This window comes from Arvicola amphibius, chromosome 2 (assembly GCF_903992535.2).
Source record: "Arvicola amphibius chromosome 2, mArvAmp1.2, whole genome shotgun sequence".
Taxonomy (NCBI): Eukaryota; Metazoa; Chordata; class Mammalia; order Rodentia; family Cricetidae; genus Arvicola; species Arvicola amphibius.
Genome location: NC_052048.2, coordinates 16,252,235 through 16,265,490, shown reverse-complemented (window position 1 = coordinate 16,265,490; position 13,256 = coordinate 16,252,235). Strand labels below are relative to the sequence as shown.

At 37.3% G+C, this 13,256-nt stretch overlaps 1 protein-coding gene across 1 annotated transcript in view; it reads right to left on the bottom strand.

Annotated features, from left to right (window-relative positions):
* Lrp6 (LDL receptor related protein 6) overlaps positions 1-13,256 on the bottom strand; it is a 123,417-nt gene that overhangs the window by 66,015 nt on the left and 44,146 nt on the right. Inside the window, exons 3-5 of the mRNA XM_038318382.1 lie at positions 12,102-12,299; positions 3,906-4,102; positions 1,675-1,806 (exon numbers count right to left, since the gene is read on the bottom strand). Of these exons, the coding sequence (XP_038174310.1) occupies positions 1,675-1,806; positions 3,906-4,102; positions 12,102-12,299 (527 nt within the window). The remainder of the gene's footprint in view (positions 1-1,674; positions 1,807-3,905; positions 4,103-12,101; positions 12,300-13,256) is intronic.

Here is a 13,256-nt window from a genome sequence, read left to right as displayed (position 1 = left end):
TGGCTGTTCTGAAACCAGCTCTTACAGACCAGGCTGGCCTCGAACTCAGCAATCTGCCTGCCTCTGCCTCCCGAGTGTGTGCGCCACCACCACCTGGCAAATTTCTGAAATTCTTAACATAGGATACAATGAAAACAAAATTAAAAATAAAAATATTAAGCTTAATATTTTTGTTTGTTTTAATGTTCAAGTAAAACACCAGCAAAACAATCATCTAAGGACTAATAAAAATAATATGTAAACTGTCAACTGAATGAGCAAGGAGAAAAAAAATCTCAGCTAAAATGTGTGTAAAGAAATACTGGCATATAAATTTAAATATGAATTTGGAATCATAGCTGCAAAAGCAAGAAGAGAAGAGACAAATTTCAGCATCAGCTGTCTGACTGGAGGGCTGACTATGCATGAGCGCTAAACCGGAGAGGATGAAACACAAACGGTAACTGCAGGCACAGCAGGAACGATTCTGCACACTCACTGCCCATGCTAACTGACAAAGACAGCTCAAACTTTACAAAGAATTCACAGAACTATTAATTTGAGCAAGGTGATCGAAACAATATAGAACTTCAGGCTACTAGGTGCTAACTATGAATCTGGAACTCAGAACTGGTTAAACATGTACATATGCACCACTGTGAAGGAGAAGACAAACTTCCACTGCTGAAATAAATCCTCGTGTTCAATGTCAAGGTATATTTTTAAATTTAGAAAAAAAAGCAATGCTACAAAAACCCTTTTGTTTAAGTTGAAACCAAATCACTGTTTACCATGGAAACCATCTGACAAGAGTCAGCCAGCTTCACCTTTGACTATGAGGATAATTTATCAATGCCAACTCATAATAAACATCCACTAAATTGACTCAATTCCATCTCACTGACTCGCTGACCTCCTTGCCAGGAGCTCTCTAACTTGCTCTGGAAGAAAGGCGCCAGGCTTTCCGAGGAAGATAAAGAAGCCGCTGCACATACAACAATTTTCTTACCAGATTTTGCTGGTTGCCAGAGAATGGTGACCCATAGGAGTAAGAATGAAGAATAACATCCTCATTAAGACAAAAAGTGCTGGTGTTCTCCCAAACTACAAGCCCCTTGCAATGTCCTAAGCCTGTGCCCTTCTCCATCATGTCCTCTATCTATAGAGAATTAATAAGAGTGAGAAGAAAAGGACAAGAGGACCGGCTGAGTTTTAAAAAACTAAAAGTTACTTTAATAGTACAATGAGGAACTTTTTCTTAAGGTACTTCTTTGTCATTAAAGAGCAGTCAAAAATATCTTTCAATAGTTTAATAGAAAACTTTACCTATTATTCCATTTTATTCTTCATCAATAAAAGTTTAATAAGTAATTTTCATTCAGTTCTTTTTTATTTACTGGTGTTACCTAAGTATTATGAGACTGTGATTTCAGTGACTATGAAATTTGCCAAGAGAAACAGTACCTGTTTGTCAATTTTGTTTTTTCCAAAAACACAATGTTTTTAAGTACTAAATAAATAAAATAAAAATAAAAGATGCCACAAAACATAAACCACCCCTACTAGCAGCCACCCGAGTGACTAGTCTCCCAAAGCACTGCCAACACTAGAGTTTACAAAAGAAATACAAAGGTGTTTATACAGAATCCAACTGCTCTCAGGATTTTTTTCTCACTTGAATAATAATGATCTTACCATCTTTGCAGGTTTTTCCATTCTCCAGAAGCTTGACCCCAGTAGGACAAGCACACTGATAAAAAGGCTTGATTGGAGACATCAAACACAAGTGGGAACAACCACCATTATCAATTCCACATGGATTTGTAGCTGTCAAATATAAATCACACTGATTAATACCAATGATTAGGGATGACCTCACTTACTCTGGATACACAAAGGTTAACAACCATAACATGAGCAACTGTGATAAACCAAAATGACTACCAAATTTCATCCAGGTGCTTGACTACCAACCCTCTGTAAGGAAAGGAGTTAATTAGTGAAAACAGTGGGTTTTTTAATCCAAAGAGAAGTAACTAAGAAGAAAAGCAGAAGGTCTTTGCCCTAATGGAAGGAACTTTTAAACTTATTAGTGAGTTAAAATAATAAACTATGAAAATGGAAAGAAAACAAGGAAGCTAAATATTATATTGCACATTTCAACTATTAAGAGGGTAGACAATCAATGAGGAATTAATCTCAGTGTTTAAAAAGCTGGGGGAAAAAATCTTCACAGAATGCATGAGGCCCAGCAGGCACCCTGAAGGACAGGAGGGGTCATTCGGAACATTTTGGGTGTGGTAAAAAGCCTTCAGAATAAAAACTTAGAGACCGGGCACTGGGAAGCAGTAAGGAGAACACTGTTAAATAGAGGCTAAGATTTCTGTAGACTGGGAGAACATCAAGAATGGGAACATGCTGTGGCAGAGGGTATGAAAGCCAAGAAATACAATTAGAATTTTGGAAAGCCATCCTTTGGAATGAACAAGATGAAAAAGATAATTTCAATAGACTAGAGGAGGGAAAGTGGAAGACAGAAAGACAGGCACAATGACACACACCCCAAATCCCCCAATGGGAACTGGAGCTCAAGGTCAGTCACAGTGGGACTTGGGGGAGGGCATTGTGAGATATGTGGGATTCTGTTTCCATTCTTATTTTAATTTTAACAGTCTGAGTTGTAGCTTAATGGTCTGAGTAGTAGCTTAATGGTCTGAGTAGTTGTCTAGAATGTACAAAACCTAGAGTCAGTCTGTAGCACTGAGAGAGAGAGAGAGAGAGAGAGAGAGAGAGAGAGGGAGGGAGGGAGGGAGGGAGGGAGGGAGGGAGGGAAAGCAAGAACAAATAAGAAACAGACAAAAAAAAGCAGCCAAGCTATGAACACTGTAGAAATGGATATATTCAAATAGCATTCATGGAAATATCAATATGAAATAGAAAGCATCCTCACAGACCTTGAAAGAAAAAAAAAGACAGAAAGGAATACAACATAAGACATAAACATAAATCATCAAAAATAACTAACATTCTCAAGCCAGTAAAACAAAGGATCAACTATGTCATTTAAAAAAGGGTTTGGAGACTTTCTGAGGACTAATCATGAGAATACAAAGTTCACAAAGGACTACATAAACATTTTGTTTTTACATAGATTAACACATCTATTTTTAAATGCTTTTATGAGCTCAGTCATCAAACTCCAATGTAACAATTCAATATTTGATTAAATCCCCCTAAATGGAAGAACTAGTATCAAACAACTCAAAATCCAAGCACTCTTCCTTTTTGTCTACGGAAAACTATTTGAAATATACTCAGACACACACCAGACATTTATTTACAGACAAGTGCTAAACATTTACCATTCTCTCATAAAATCCAAATCCATGCCTCTCCTACAAGGGGTCACTGTCAGCAGACACAGCCCCATGTCTTTGTAATGGGTAACCAAAAACAGAAGCAAAGTTAGAAAGAGAAACACAGAGGAAGAGGAGGAATGCAGATGAATGCTCAAGCAGGTGGTTTATTCAGCACACTTAGGTGCTAGAATTCATTAGATGAGTTAAGAGAGGCTTCCTATTCAATCAGTATTTTTTAGCACACTCACATGAACACATAGAAACAGTGAAAAATATGAACAAGAAATGCATTTATTTATAAACTTAGCATTCTTAATTTTTTGTTCATTTCTGTTTGCCACTTCTATTATCCCAGCCCCAAATAAAAGACAAGACATTATGTGGTAAAGGTATCACGCAACAGGGTTTAGACTGGTGTATAACCTGAATTGTTTGTATGCTCTTTCCTTTCAGTCCTCCGACTGCATTTGGATAAGCCCCTCCTCCCCGCCAGGGCCTCACTAAAGCCAGACATCAGAGTGCTGCAGAGCTCTTCCAACCTGGAATTTCAAAATCCAGATCACTTACCATTTGGCTGCCTCTGTTGGCTGAAAGCATGTATATCCATGGGAGAGAAGATGTTAGAATGGATTTCACGCAGACCCTCGCCAGTATACTTGTTGCAAGCCAAAATAGAATGTGTATTCCAGTCAGTCCAGTACAGTGTGTCCTCAAATAACGTCAAGGCAAAAGGATGTGGAAGGGAACCTTTAACCACTGCCTGCCTATTGACACAAAAAGAAAAGCTCAAACTTCTAAAATTTTCTTTTATGACATCATCATCACTCAGCAATGAAGAGAGTCAACACATACACATACTAAGGAAGACATACCTGTAGGTTAAATCCACCTATGAAAAAAAATTCACATATGTTTTCAAGTTGTCAAAAACCCTAATCAAACATTCAGAATGGTCAGTCTTGCCTTGGCAGCAGGCCAACTAAATCACAGGACAGAGAAGCCCAAATTTTAAGGTTGCTGTTCGTCTCCTCAGCAACTACTTCTAGACTCACATTTTCTATTCTTTCATGTAATTAACATCAGCAGGAAAAAAATAAGCAATGAGGAAAACCCCAGGGGTAACAGTTGGCACCAGAAAGTAGATTTAAGACGAGAGGTCTGTCCCTCTTAATGTGCAAGAACAAAGAGCTTGAGCCTGCTTTTCAACCTTATGATTTTAGTAACTACAACTGAAAACATACACATGATGCTAAAGTGACAGGACTCAGTCTAACTCTAGAAAATTATCATCTAAGCTATTTTATTTGTTTTTCTTTTACTATAACTAAACCTCTCAATTCAGACAGCTAACCATTGGCACTATGTTCATAATACAAAACTAGAATTTCACAAACAAAACATACTGCATAAAGGAAGCTCTAGCCCTCAGCCACAGCACTCTGCAGTGTCAGAGCTGTTCAATTAGCAAGTGCTCTCGACAAAATGAGTAAATTATGATTTCAGTCAAACAAACATTTAAGACAATAAATACTTCGATATTTTCATAAACTGTGTTTTTCAATACTCAGCCTCAGGGAGATGGGTGAGACAGACATGAATACATAAGCTACTGAAGAGCACAGTTCAACTTTGCGTTCATAGGGTGACTTCATGGTCTCTGGCAAGGACAACTGTGGGATTGTGGAAACAGTATCTGCGGCACATGAACCAGTCCTGACTTAAAGCGTTGCAAATTCAAGACATTTTATTTTAAAAATTAAAAACTGAGCACAAGAGGAAAGCAACTAATTTATATTTTAGAACATCATACTGACTAGTTGACCTAAATCATCAATTTTCTCCTTTCATTTCCTGATTTTTCTTGTAGACCTGGGAACTGAATTCAGGGCATGCATTGATGGAGGAGGGTCTTCTATCAATCTGTTGATTTCATTGGTTAATTAATAAAGAAAACTGCTTGGCCTTATAGGTCAGAACATAGGTGGGTGGAGTAGACAGAACAGAATGCTGGGAAGAAGGGAAGTGAGTCAGATGCAATGAAGCTCTCACCCAAGATGGACATAGGACCCCCCATCACTAAATATGGGTTAATCAAAATGTGAGAGTTGGCTAGTAAGAGGCTGAAGCTAATGGGCCAAGCAGTGTTTAAAATAATACAATTTGTGTGTTGTTATTTCAGGGCATAAGCTAGCCAGGAAGCCAGTAGCCAGGCGTCCAGGAGCCGGGCGGCAAGAATACAGCCCGCAGCTCCTTCACTACAATGCATATGCAGGCAAGGGCTCTCTCTACCACTGTTACATTCCAACTATACATGCCAGCTCATTAAAAAACTAAATCTCAGGGGACGTGGCTCAGAAACGGAGCACTCACTAACACTCATAAGGGCCTGTGTTCACTCTCCACGACTAAAATATAAGCATCCATACTAATGCATGCCTTTGCCTGGTGAAGTGAGACAGGTTTATATAACCCAGTACTCCAGGCCCATCCAACAATAAATGCTAAAGCTATACAAAGTGTTTTTTCTGTCCAAATTGGAATTCATCAAGAAACTAAAAACCAGGGCTGAAGAGATGGCTCACCAGTTAAGAGCACTTACTGCTCTTACAAGGGACCTGGGTTCAGTTTCCAGAACCCCTTGCGGTTCACAACCATCCTAGTCCTAGGGATCAGTCCCCTCCTCTGACTTCCATAGGCACCAAGCACACACAATGCACATACACATACATTCAGGTAAAACACTCACACATGAATAAATCTTTTATAAAAGAAATAAAAATAAAGAACCGAGAAATTAAATTTCTTTCTCAATTTTTCATTTTCTAAATTTTTCCTCATTTTCTTCTAAATAAGCAGTGTGTCACGAGGCAGGAAACTCATAGCTATAATCCTAATAACACTTCAGAGGTTGAGGCAGAAATAGTACCACAAATCTGAGGTCTATGTAGGCAATCATACAGAATGAGAACCAGATGAAAATATGAAAAAAAAAACAAACAAAAACAACTAGCCAATGAAGAAATCACAAGATTGGTTAAATACTGAGCTAAAATAAAACACAAATACAATGCATAAAAATGTATGAGCACCAATCAAAGGAGTGAGATAAATTTATAGACTACAAATGCCTTAATTAGGAGACAGATGGCAAATTAACCTACTTTCAACCCACCTCAGCCTGAAAACACTGGAAAAGGAAGAGTACACTAAGGCAAAAAGAAGTATGGGAAGATATAACATAGAAAGTTAATTCTTTGAAAAATTAATGAAACTGCAACCTGTAGCTATATTGGCAAAGAAAAAAAGGCATAAACTAAAACTGAACATCATAACTGAAAGGAGAACATCATACTTTTTTTAAAAAAAATCAAAAAATGTATTACAAGGAGCAACTATAAACAACTTTGTGACAATAAATTAGTCAACTTACAGGAAATGGAAACATTCTTAGAAAGAAACCAATTACTAATAAAAATTCATGGAGGAAGACAACAGAGCTGCATAAATAAACTCAGTCAGTCACAGAATCCCTAAGAAATAGCCAGGCCCATACAGCATCACAGATTAAATCTACCAGACACAGCAAGCAAGCAAGCAAGCAAACAAACAAACAAATAAGATAGGCAGACGACAGAAATATTTGCTAACACACTCTGGGAGAATAAAGGTAAAGAAGACATTTCCCAACTCATTCTTAGAGGCTGGTTCTAAAGTAACAATGACACAAAGATACCACAAAAAACAAATATATACTAATATCCTTCATGAACAAGGACATAAAAATTCTCAACAGAGCATATAAAAAGAATTACAAATCATCACTAAGGTGAATTCATCCAAGAAATACAAGCTTGGTTTAACAATTAAAAGAGCCATTTACAATGTTTATTTTTTTAAACACAACCATTTCTATAGATATAAAATAAATAGGCAAGATCCATAATCATTCATGATTTAAAATGAAGTCAATAAACTAAGAATAAAAGAAAACTTCCTTCACCTGAAGAAAGCACTTTACAAAAAAAACTGCGCCTAACATTCTGCTAATCTGGCAATAAGTGCTGATCCTGGAGGAGCAAAAGATGTCTCTACTCTATACTGTATCAGAGGATGTAGCTGCTGTGACCAAGCAAAAGAACACCCCACCCAGATGATATGATTATGTATACAGAATATGTAGCTTTTTTAAAACCAATCTTCCCAAACCTAGTGAATTCAACAAGATTATAAGAGTAAATGATTCATAAACAAAAATAGTTTGTACTTCTATTATGTTAAGTAATGAAAAATAACTGTTCTAATTTTGCTACTGAAAATAATGACTAGGAATAAATGTATTTGCCTGACATGTATGAGGTCCTTGTTTCAATACTGAGCACCACAAAAATAAAGAAGGGCTGTCAAGATGGCTCAATGGGGAAGGGTCCTTACTAGGCAAGCCTGGCAGCCTGAGTTTGGTCCCATAGCTCACATAAAAGTAAAAGGGGAGAATCGATTCCCAAAAGTTGTCCTCTGATCTCCCCACACACAAAAATAATAACATACTTTAAAAATTAATGTATTTCTTTAAAAATAAATAATAGCATAAAGGGCAAAGGATATACAGTTCAGGGGTACTGCATTGCCCAGCAGGCATGAGGACCTAGATTAAAACCTTAGCCCATAGTACGTAGTGAGGCCCTGGACTCAATCTCCAACACTATGAGTAAAATTCTTATACTGTAATACATCAATATATAACACTGAATTCCTTTTCAAGTTATCCATTTAAAATACTATCAGGGATATATTTTATAAAGAAATTCAAGAGCTAACCTACATAAGCAAATCAAAATGAATCATACATCTGATTTAAACGTAAGCATTATACTAATAAAACTCTTGGGAGTTTCTCTCATAGAAGAAAATATTTATCACTTCGTGTCAGACAAAGGTTACTAGGAGCACCAAAAGCAATTTAACAAGAGCAAAAACTATCAATTGGCCAGGTGCTTTAATCCTAGCACTTGGGGGGCAGAAATAGGTAGATCTCTTTGAGTTCAAGGCCAGCCTGGTCTACAGAGTGAGTTCCAGGACATGTTCCAAAGCTACACACAGAAACTCTGTCTCGAAAAACAAAAACAAAACACAAAAAGAAAAAACACTGATAAATTGCTTATAATAAATCTTTAATATTTGTTTCAAAATATGCCATCAAGAAAATGGAGACACAAGCTGTAGTGACAGAAACATTCTTAAATCATATGTCCAACGATGAAATCTTATCTACATTAAGAAAGAATTCAGTAACAGAACTAATGAATAAACTATTATTAAAACTGACAGAATGGGGACCATCATGATGGCTCAACAGGTAAGGACACTTGCTGCCAAGTCCTGATGAGAAGGGCCCGTGTGGTAGAAAGAAGGAATTGACTCTTTCTTGCTTGGTTTTTGTTTGTTTTTCGAGAGGATTTCTCTGTGTAACAGCCCTAGCTGTCCTAGAACTAGCTCCTATAGACCACACTGGCCTTGAATTCAGAGATCCACCTGGGAATAAAGGTGTGTACCACCACCACCTAGGAATTGACTCTTAAGTTATCCTCTGACCTCTAAATGCCAACCATGGCATTTTTGATTTTTGATTGACAGAATATTTCAAAATAATATCTAACTGGGTCTCATGAGGAAAATTTAAGCTAAAAACTGGGCCCCAAAAGATTATAAATTGGCCAGAAGAAAAGTTAGTAAGTTTTAGAAATGAGAGGAAACACACAGAGGAACCAAAACCATAGCAAATTCTGATACCTGAATTCTTTTTCCCCAGTTATTTTTCTCCTGATTATAAAAGGAATATGCGTTCTTTATAAAGATTTAGAAATATAAAAATATAAATGTTATTTTTCCAATCCTATATTATATACACGTATATATATATACATATATATATAAAAAACATAAATTTGTAAATATACACCAATGCAAGCAATCTCAATTATCCGTGAAAGGGAAAATTGGATTTTGTTTTTAAAACAGGTTAAAGACATAATAGGGTAATAAACAAACCAATAAGATCTGGAAAAAAATAATCTGGTGAAACCAGGTAACACTAAATCAGAGACCTCAGCAGGAAAAGTTAAAAAAATAAGAAACTAGCAAGAGCTCAGGAGGCTGCAGACAGAGAATGAGACGCCAAATAAAAATGAACAAAGCACTATGGAAAGTCCATGCAAAAGCCAAGTACAAAGAGCATTTCCTACATCCTAATCATCAAGCTTCAGGAGGACTAGTGTAGCAGGCTTCCCAGTCTGTTGTGCCCTAATGGTTTGTTTGCCCAAAGAAAAAATGTTATAATGGAAAGATCCTTCCAGCTTTTGTTTATTTGGGAATGTTTCACTTTCTTACTTTTGAAGTTTTGATGGATATAGGATTCCAAGTTTACTTTTTTTTTTCTTTTGGCGCTTTGAAAACTGGCCAACTGCCTTTTAGTCTACATTGTTTCTTTAAGAATTCTGCCTATTCTATAATCAAAGTTCCCTTGTACATAACAAGTCACTTCTCTTTTTACTTTTAACATTATGTATCTTTGGCTTTTCTGAATGTGCTTATAATTTGTCTTATGCTATGTTCTCTTGCATGAAGTTCAACAGCTTCTCAAACACTGGTACTCCTGTCTTTCTTCAGATCTGATGGTTTCCAGCAATGGTTTCTTCAGACATTTCTCACTTTTCCTTTCTTCCTCTTTTCCTCTGGAATCTAGACGTTGGACACACTAGTGCACTCAATGAACTCCCACACCGCCATTCCCTCTCACAGTTTTTGTTCTTTCTAGTCCTCCACTTGATACTGTTCCTTGCCCTATCTCAAGTTTCCTGTTTGTTTTGTTTTGTTGTTTGTTTTTGTTTAAATTCCCTAGTGATTTTTTCACTTCAAGAATTGTCCATTTCAGATAGAAATTTCTTTCTGCTTTTATTTCAATTTTTTGTCAACATCTTCCTGTAAGTTTTTCAGTGTTATTGAAACACTTGGAAAGTCTCTATTAGATGTCCTATCAAGATCTATAAAATTACATTTTCCTCCTTTTAACTTCTACCAAACTTTCTTGTCACTGATCATTTAAGGCAGATTTTTTTTTGTTCTTCGGTTGTTTACTTTTCCTTTACCTAAAATGATTTTTATTTCACTTACAAATTTTTCTAAGTTTTAGTAATCTAATTTCAGAACTTTTCTAGTGTCATTTTCCTTTACATGTTATACTGATTCACATTAACTTTTGGTCATATTTAAACAAAGGTTTGCCCTCTCTTCTATGTTGAAGTTTTCTGGAATGCTCTGTGTGTGTGTGTGTGTGTGTGTGTGTGTGTGTGTGTGTGTGTGTGTGTGTGTGTTCTGTTCCTTATTCTTTCTTCCTTTGCAGTAACTTTAAACGGCACTTCATCTGATTCTTTTCTGATTCTCCTTTGTCAAAATATTTTCTCTGAACTTTTAAAAAGAAAGCAATATTTAAGGTAGTTTTAGCTTCACAAAACACATCCCCCTTGTTCCAATGATGTTCAGTTTAGCTTCTGAGAGCCACTAGGTGTCCTCTTCTTGAAAACTCTTCTCTCCTCCCTTCTCTCTCCCTGTTTCAGTGTACCTTTCTGTACAACTGTGAAACAGTTCTCTCAGGCAATTTCTTTCTATTCAATGTGGTGCCCTAACCTGAGTAAGAACCCTGGTCTTACCATTTTCAAAGAGTTCACTGGGGTTAAATTCCTAACTCCACCTGTCCTTCCTATGGACATACAACACTTGCCAGATATTTCAGTGAGCAGCCTCTCATGTTCCATATTTCCTGCCAATCATTTTTTGGGAGGACAGAGGAGTTTGAACAAGGTCTCTGTTTAGCCCTGATAGTCCTTGGAACTCAGTTCTATAAACCAAGCCGGCCTTGAACTCAGAAATCCACCTGCCAAACGTAATATATGCCACATCCTACTGTCCCTCAGAGCTGATGTTCTTTTGGAGCTTCCCTACTTTCAAATCCTATGATATACCATGTTACCTCCCTGCTCACGCCTGCATAGAGCCAGTGATACCATGTTACCTTCCTGCTCACCCCTGCACAGTAATGCCATGTTACCACCCTGCTCACCCCTGCATAGACAGTGATGCCATGTTACCTCTGCTCACCCCTGCACATACAGTGATGCCATGTTATCTCTCTGCTCACCCCTGCATAGACAGTGAAGCCATTGTTTCCTCTCTGCTGCCCCAAATTCAGAGATTCGATCCCTCTGCATTCTGAGTGCTAGGATGTGCACCCACATAAAGGTGCACCCAGACAACCAGCACTTTTTTTAAACAAAGCCTGACTAAGTCTATATGCTGAAAATGTTGACATCACATAAGAAATATAACTACATGGGAGTGAGGAAGCTGAGCATGTTTGTGCATATGTATACGCTGCTGATTCATGCCTGCACATACATGTACATGTGTGCATATGTTTAGAAGCCAAAGCTCAATGTTGGATGTCTTCCTCTATCACTCTTTGGTTGATATAATAAAGCGTTATTAAATTTTAAAAAGAAAAAGGCATGGCAGGCTAGAGACGAGTCAGCAGTAAGAGTACCTACTGAGCAGTCATATTAAATGGAATTCAGATCCCAGAACTCATGTAATAGAGAGGTGCCCCACAAATGCCTGGGACTCCAGTTCTGAGAGATCAGGCACACCCATATGTGCACATACACTCCTACAGTCAAATACATAAAATTAAAATTTAAAGCAAGGCTATCTTACCGACTTGTTCCATCCAGGTTTGATTTATGGATAAAATTCAGTTTTGCATCTGCCCAATAAAGCTTCCGCTCCTCATAATCCAGAGTCAGTCCGTTTGGCCAGTAAATTTCAGTGTTTATTATAACAGAGCGACTTGAACCGTCCATTCCAGCACGTTCTATTTTTGGCACTTCTCCCCAGTCTGTCCAGTACATGAACCTAAAAAATCATTAAAAAGAAAAAATAAAGCCATGAAATAAATAACCACAAAATATTTTTAATTACTACTATGCATAAAGCTCTCTCAGAAACAACAAACTGAAAATAAATCCGACATCATTTTTTCCACATTTTAATAATCTACTACTTGAAACCAACGTACAGATATGCCTGATACAGACAAGGAACACCAGGGATGCAAAACCTGAGGTCAGGGTTATTTGCAAAAAGAACATTTACATCAAAACTACTCTGAGATTCCATCTTACACCTGTAAGAATGGCCAAGATCAAAAACACTGATGACAACTCATGCTGGAAAGGATGTGGGGTAAAGGGAACACTGCTCCATTGCTAGTGAGAGTGCAAACTGGTACAGCTCCCTTGGATATCAGTATGGTGATTTCTCAGAAAATTAGGAAACGACCTACCTCAAGACCCAGCAATACTACTTTTGGGTATATACCTAAAGGATGCTCAATAGTACCACAAGGGCATGTACTCAACTCCGTTCATAGCAGCATTATTTGTCATAGTCAGAACCTGGAAACAACCTAAATGTCCCTCAACTGATGAATGGATAAGGAAACTGTGGTACATTTACACAGGAGAAAAAAAAATAATGACATCTTGAAATTTGTGGGCAAATGTATAGACTTAGAAAACACATCATATTGAGTGAGGTAACCCAGATCCAGAAAGAAATATAATATGTACTCACTTGTAAGTGGCTTGTAGACATAAAGCAAAGAAAAACCAGCCACAATTCACAACCCCCAGAGAACCTAGACAACAAAGAAGACCCTAAGAGAGACATACAAGGATCTAGCAAGGAGGGAAGTAGAAAAGGATAAGATATCCTGAGTAGATTGGTAGCATGGAGACCATGGGAGAGGGTAGAAGGAAAGCGGAGAGGAAGGGAGGGGAGCAGAGATGTAATTCAATAAAAACAATTTAA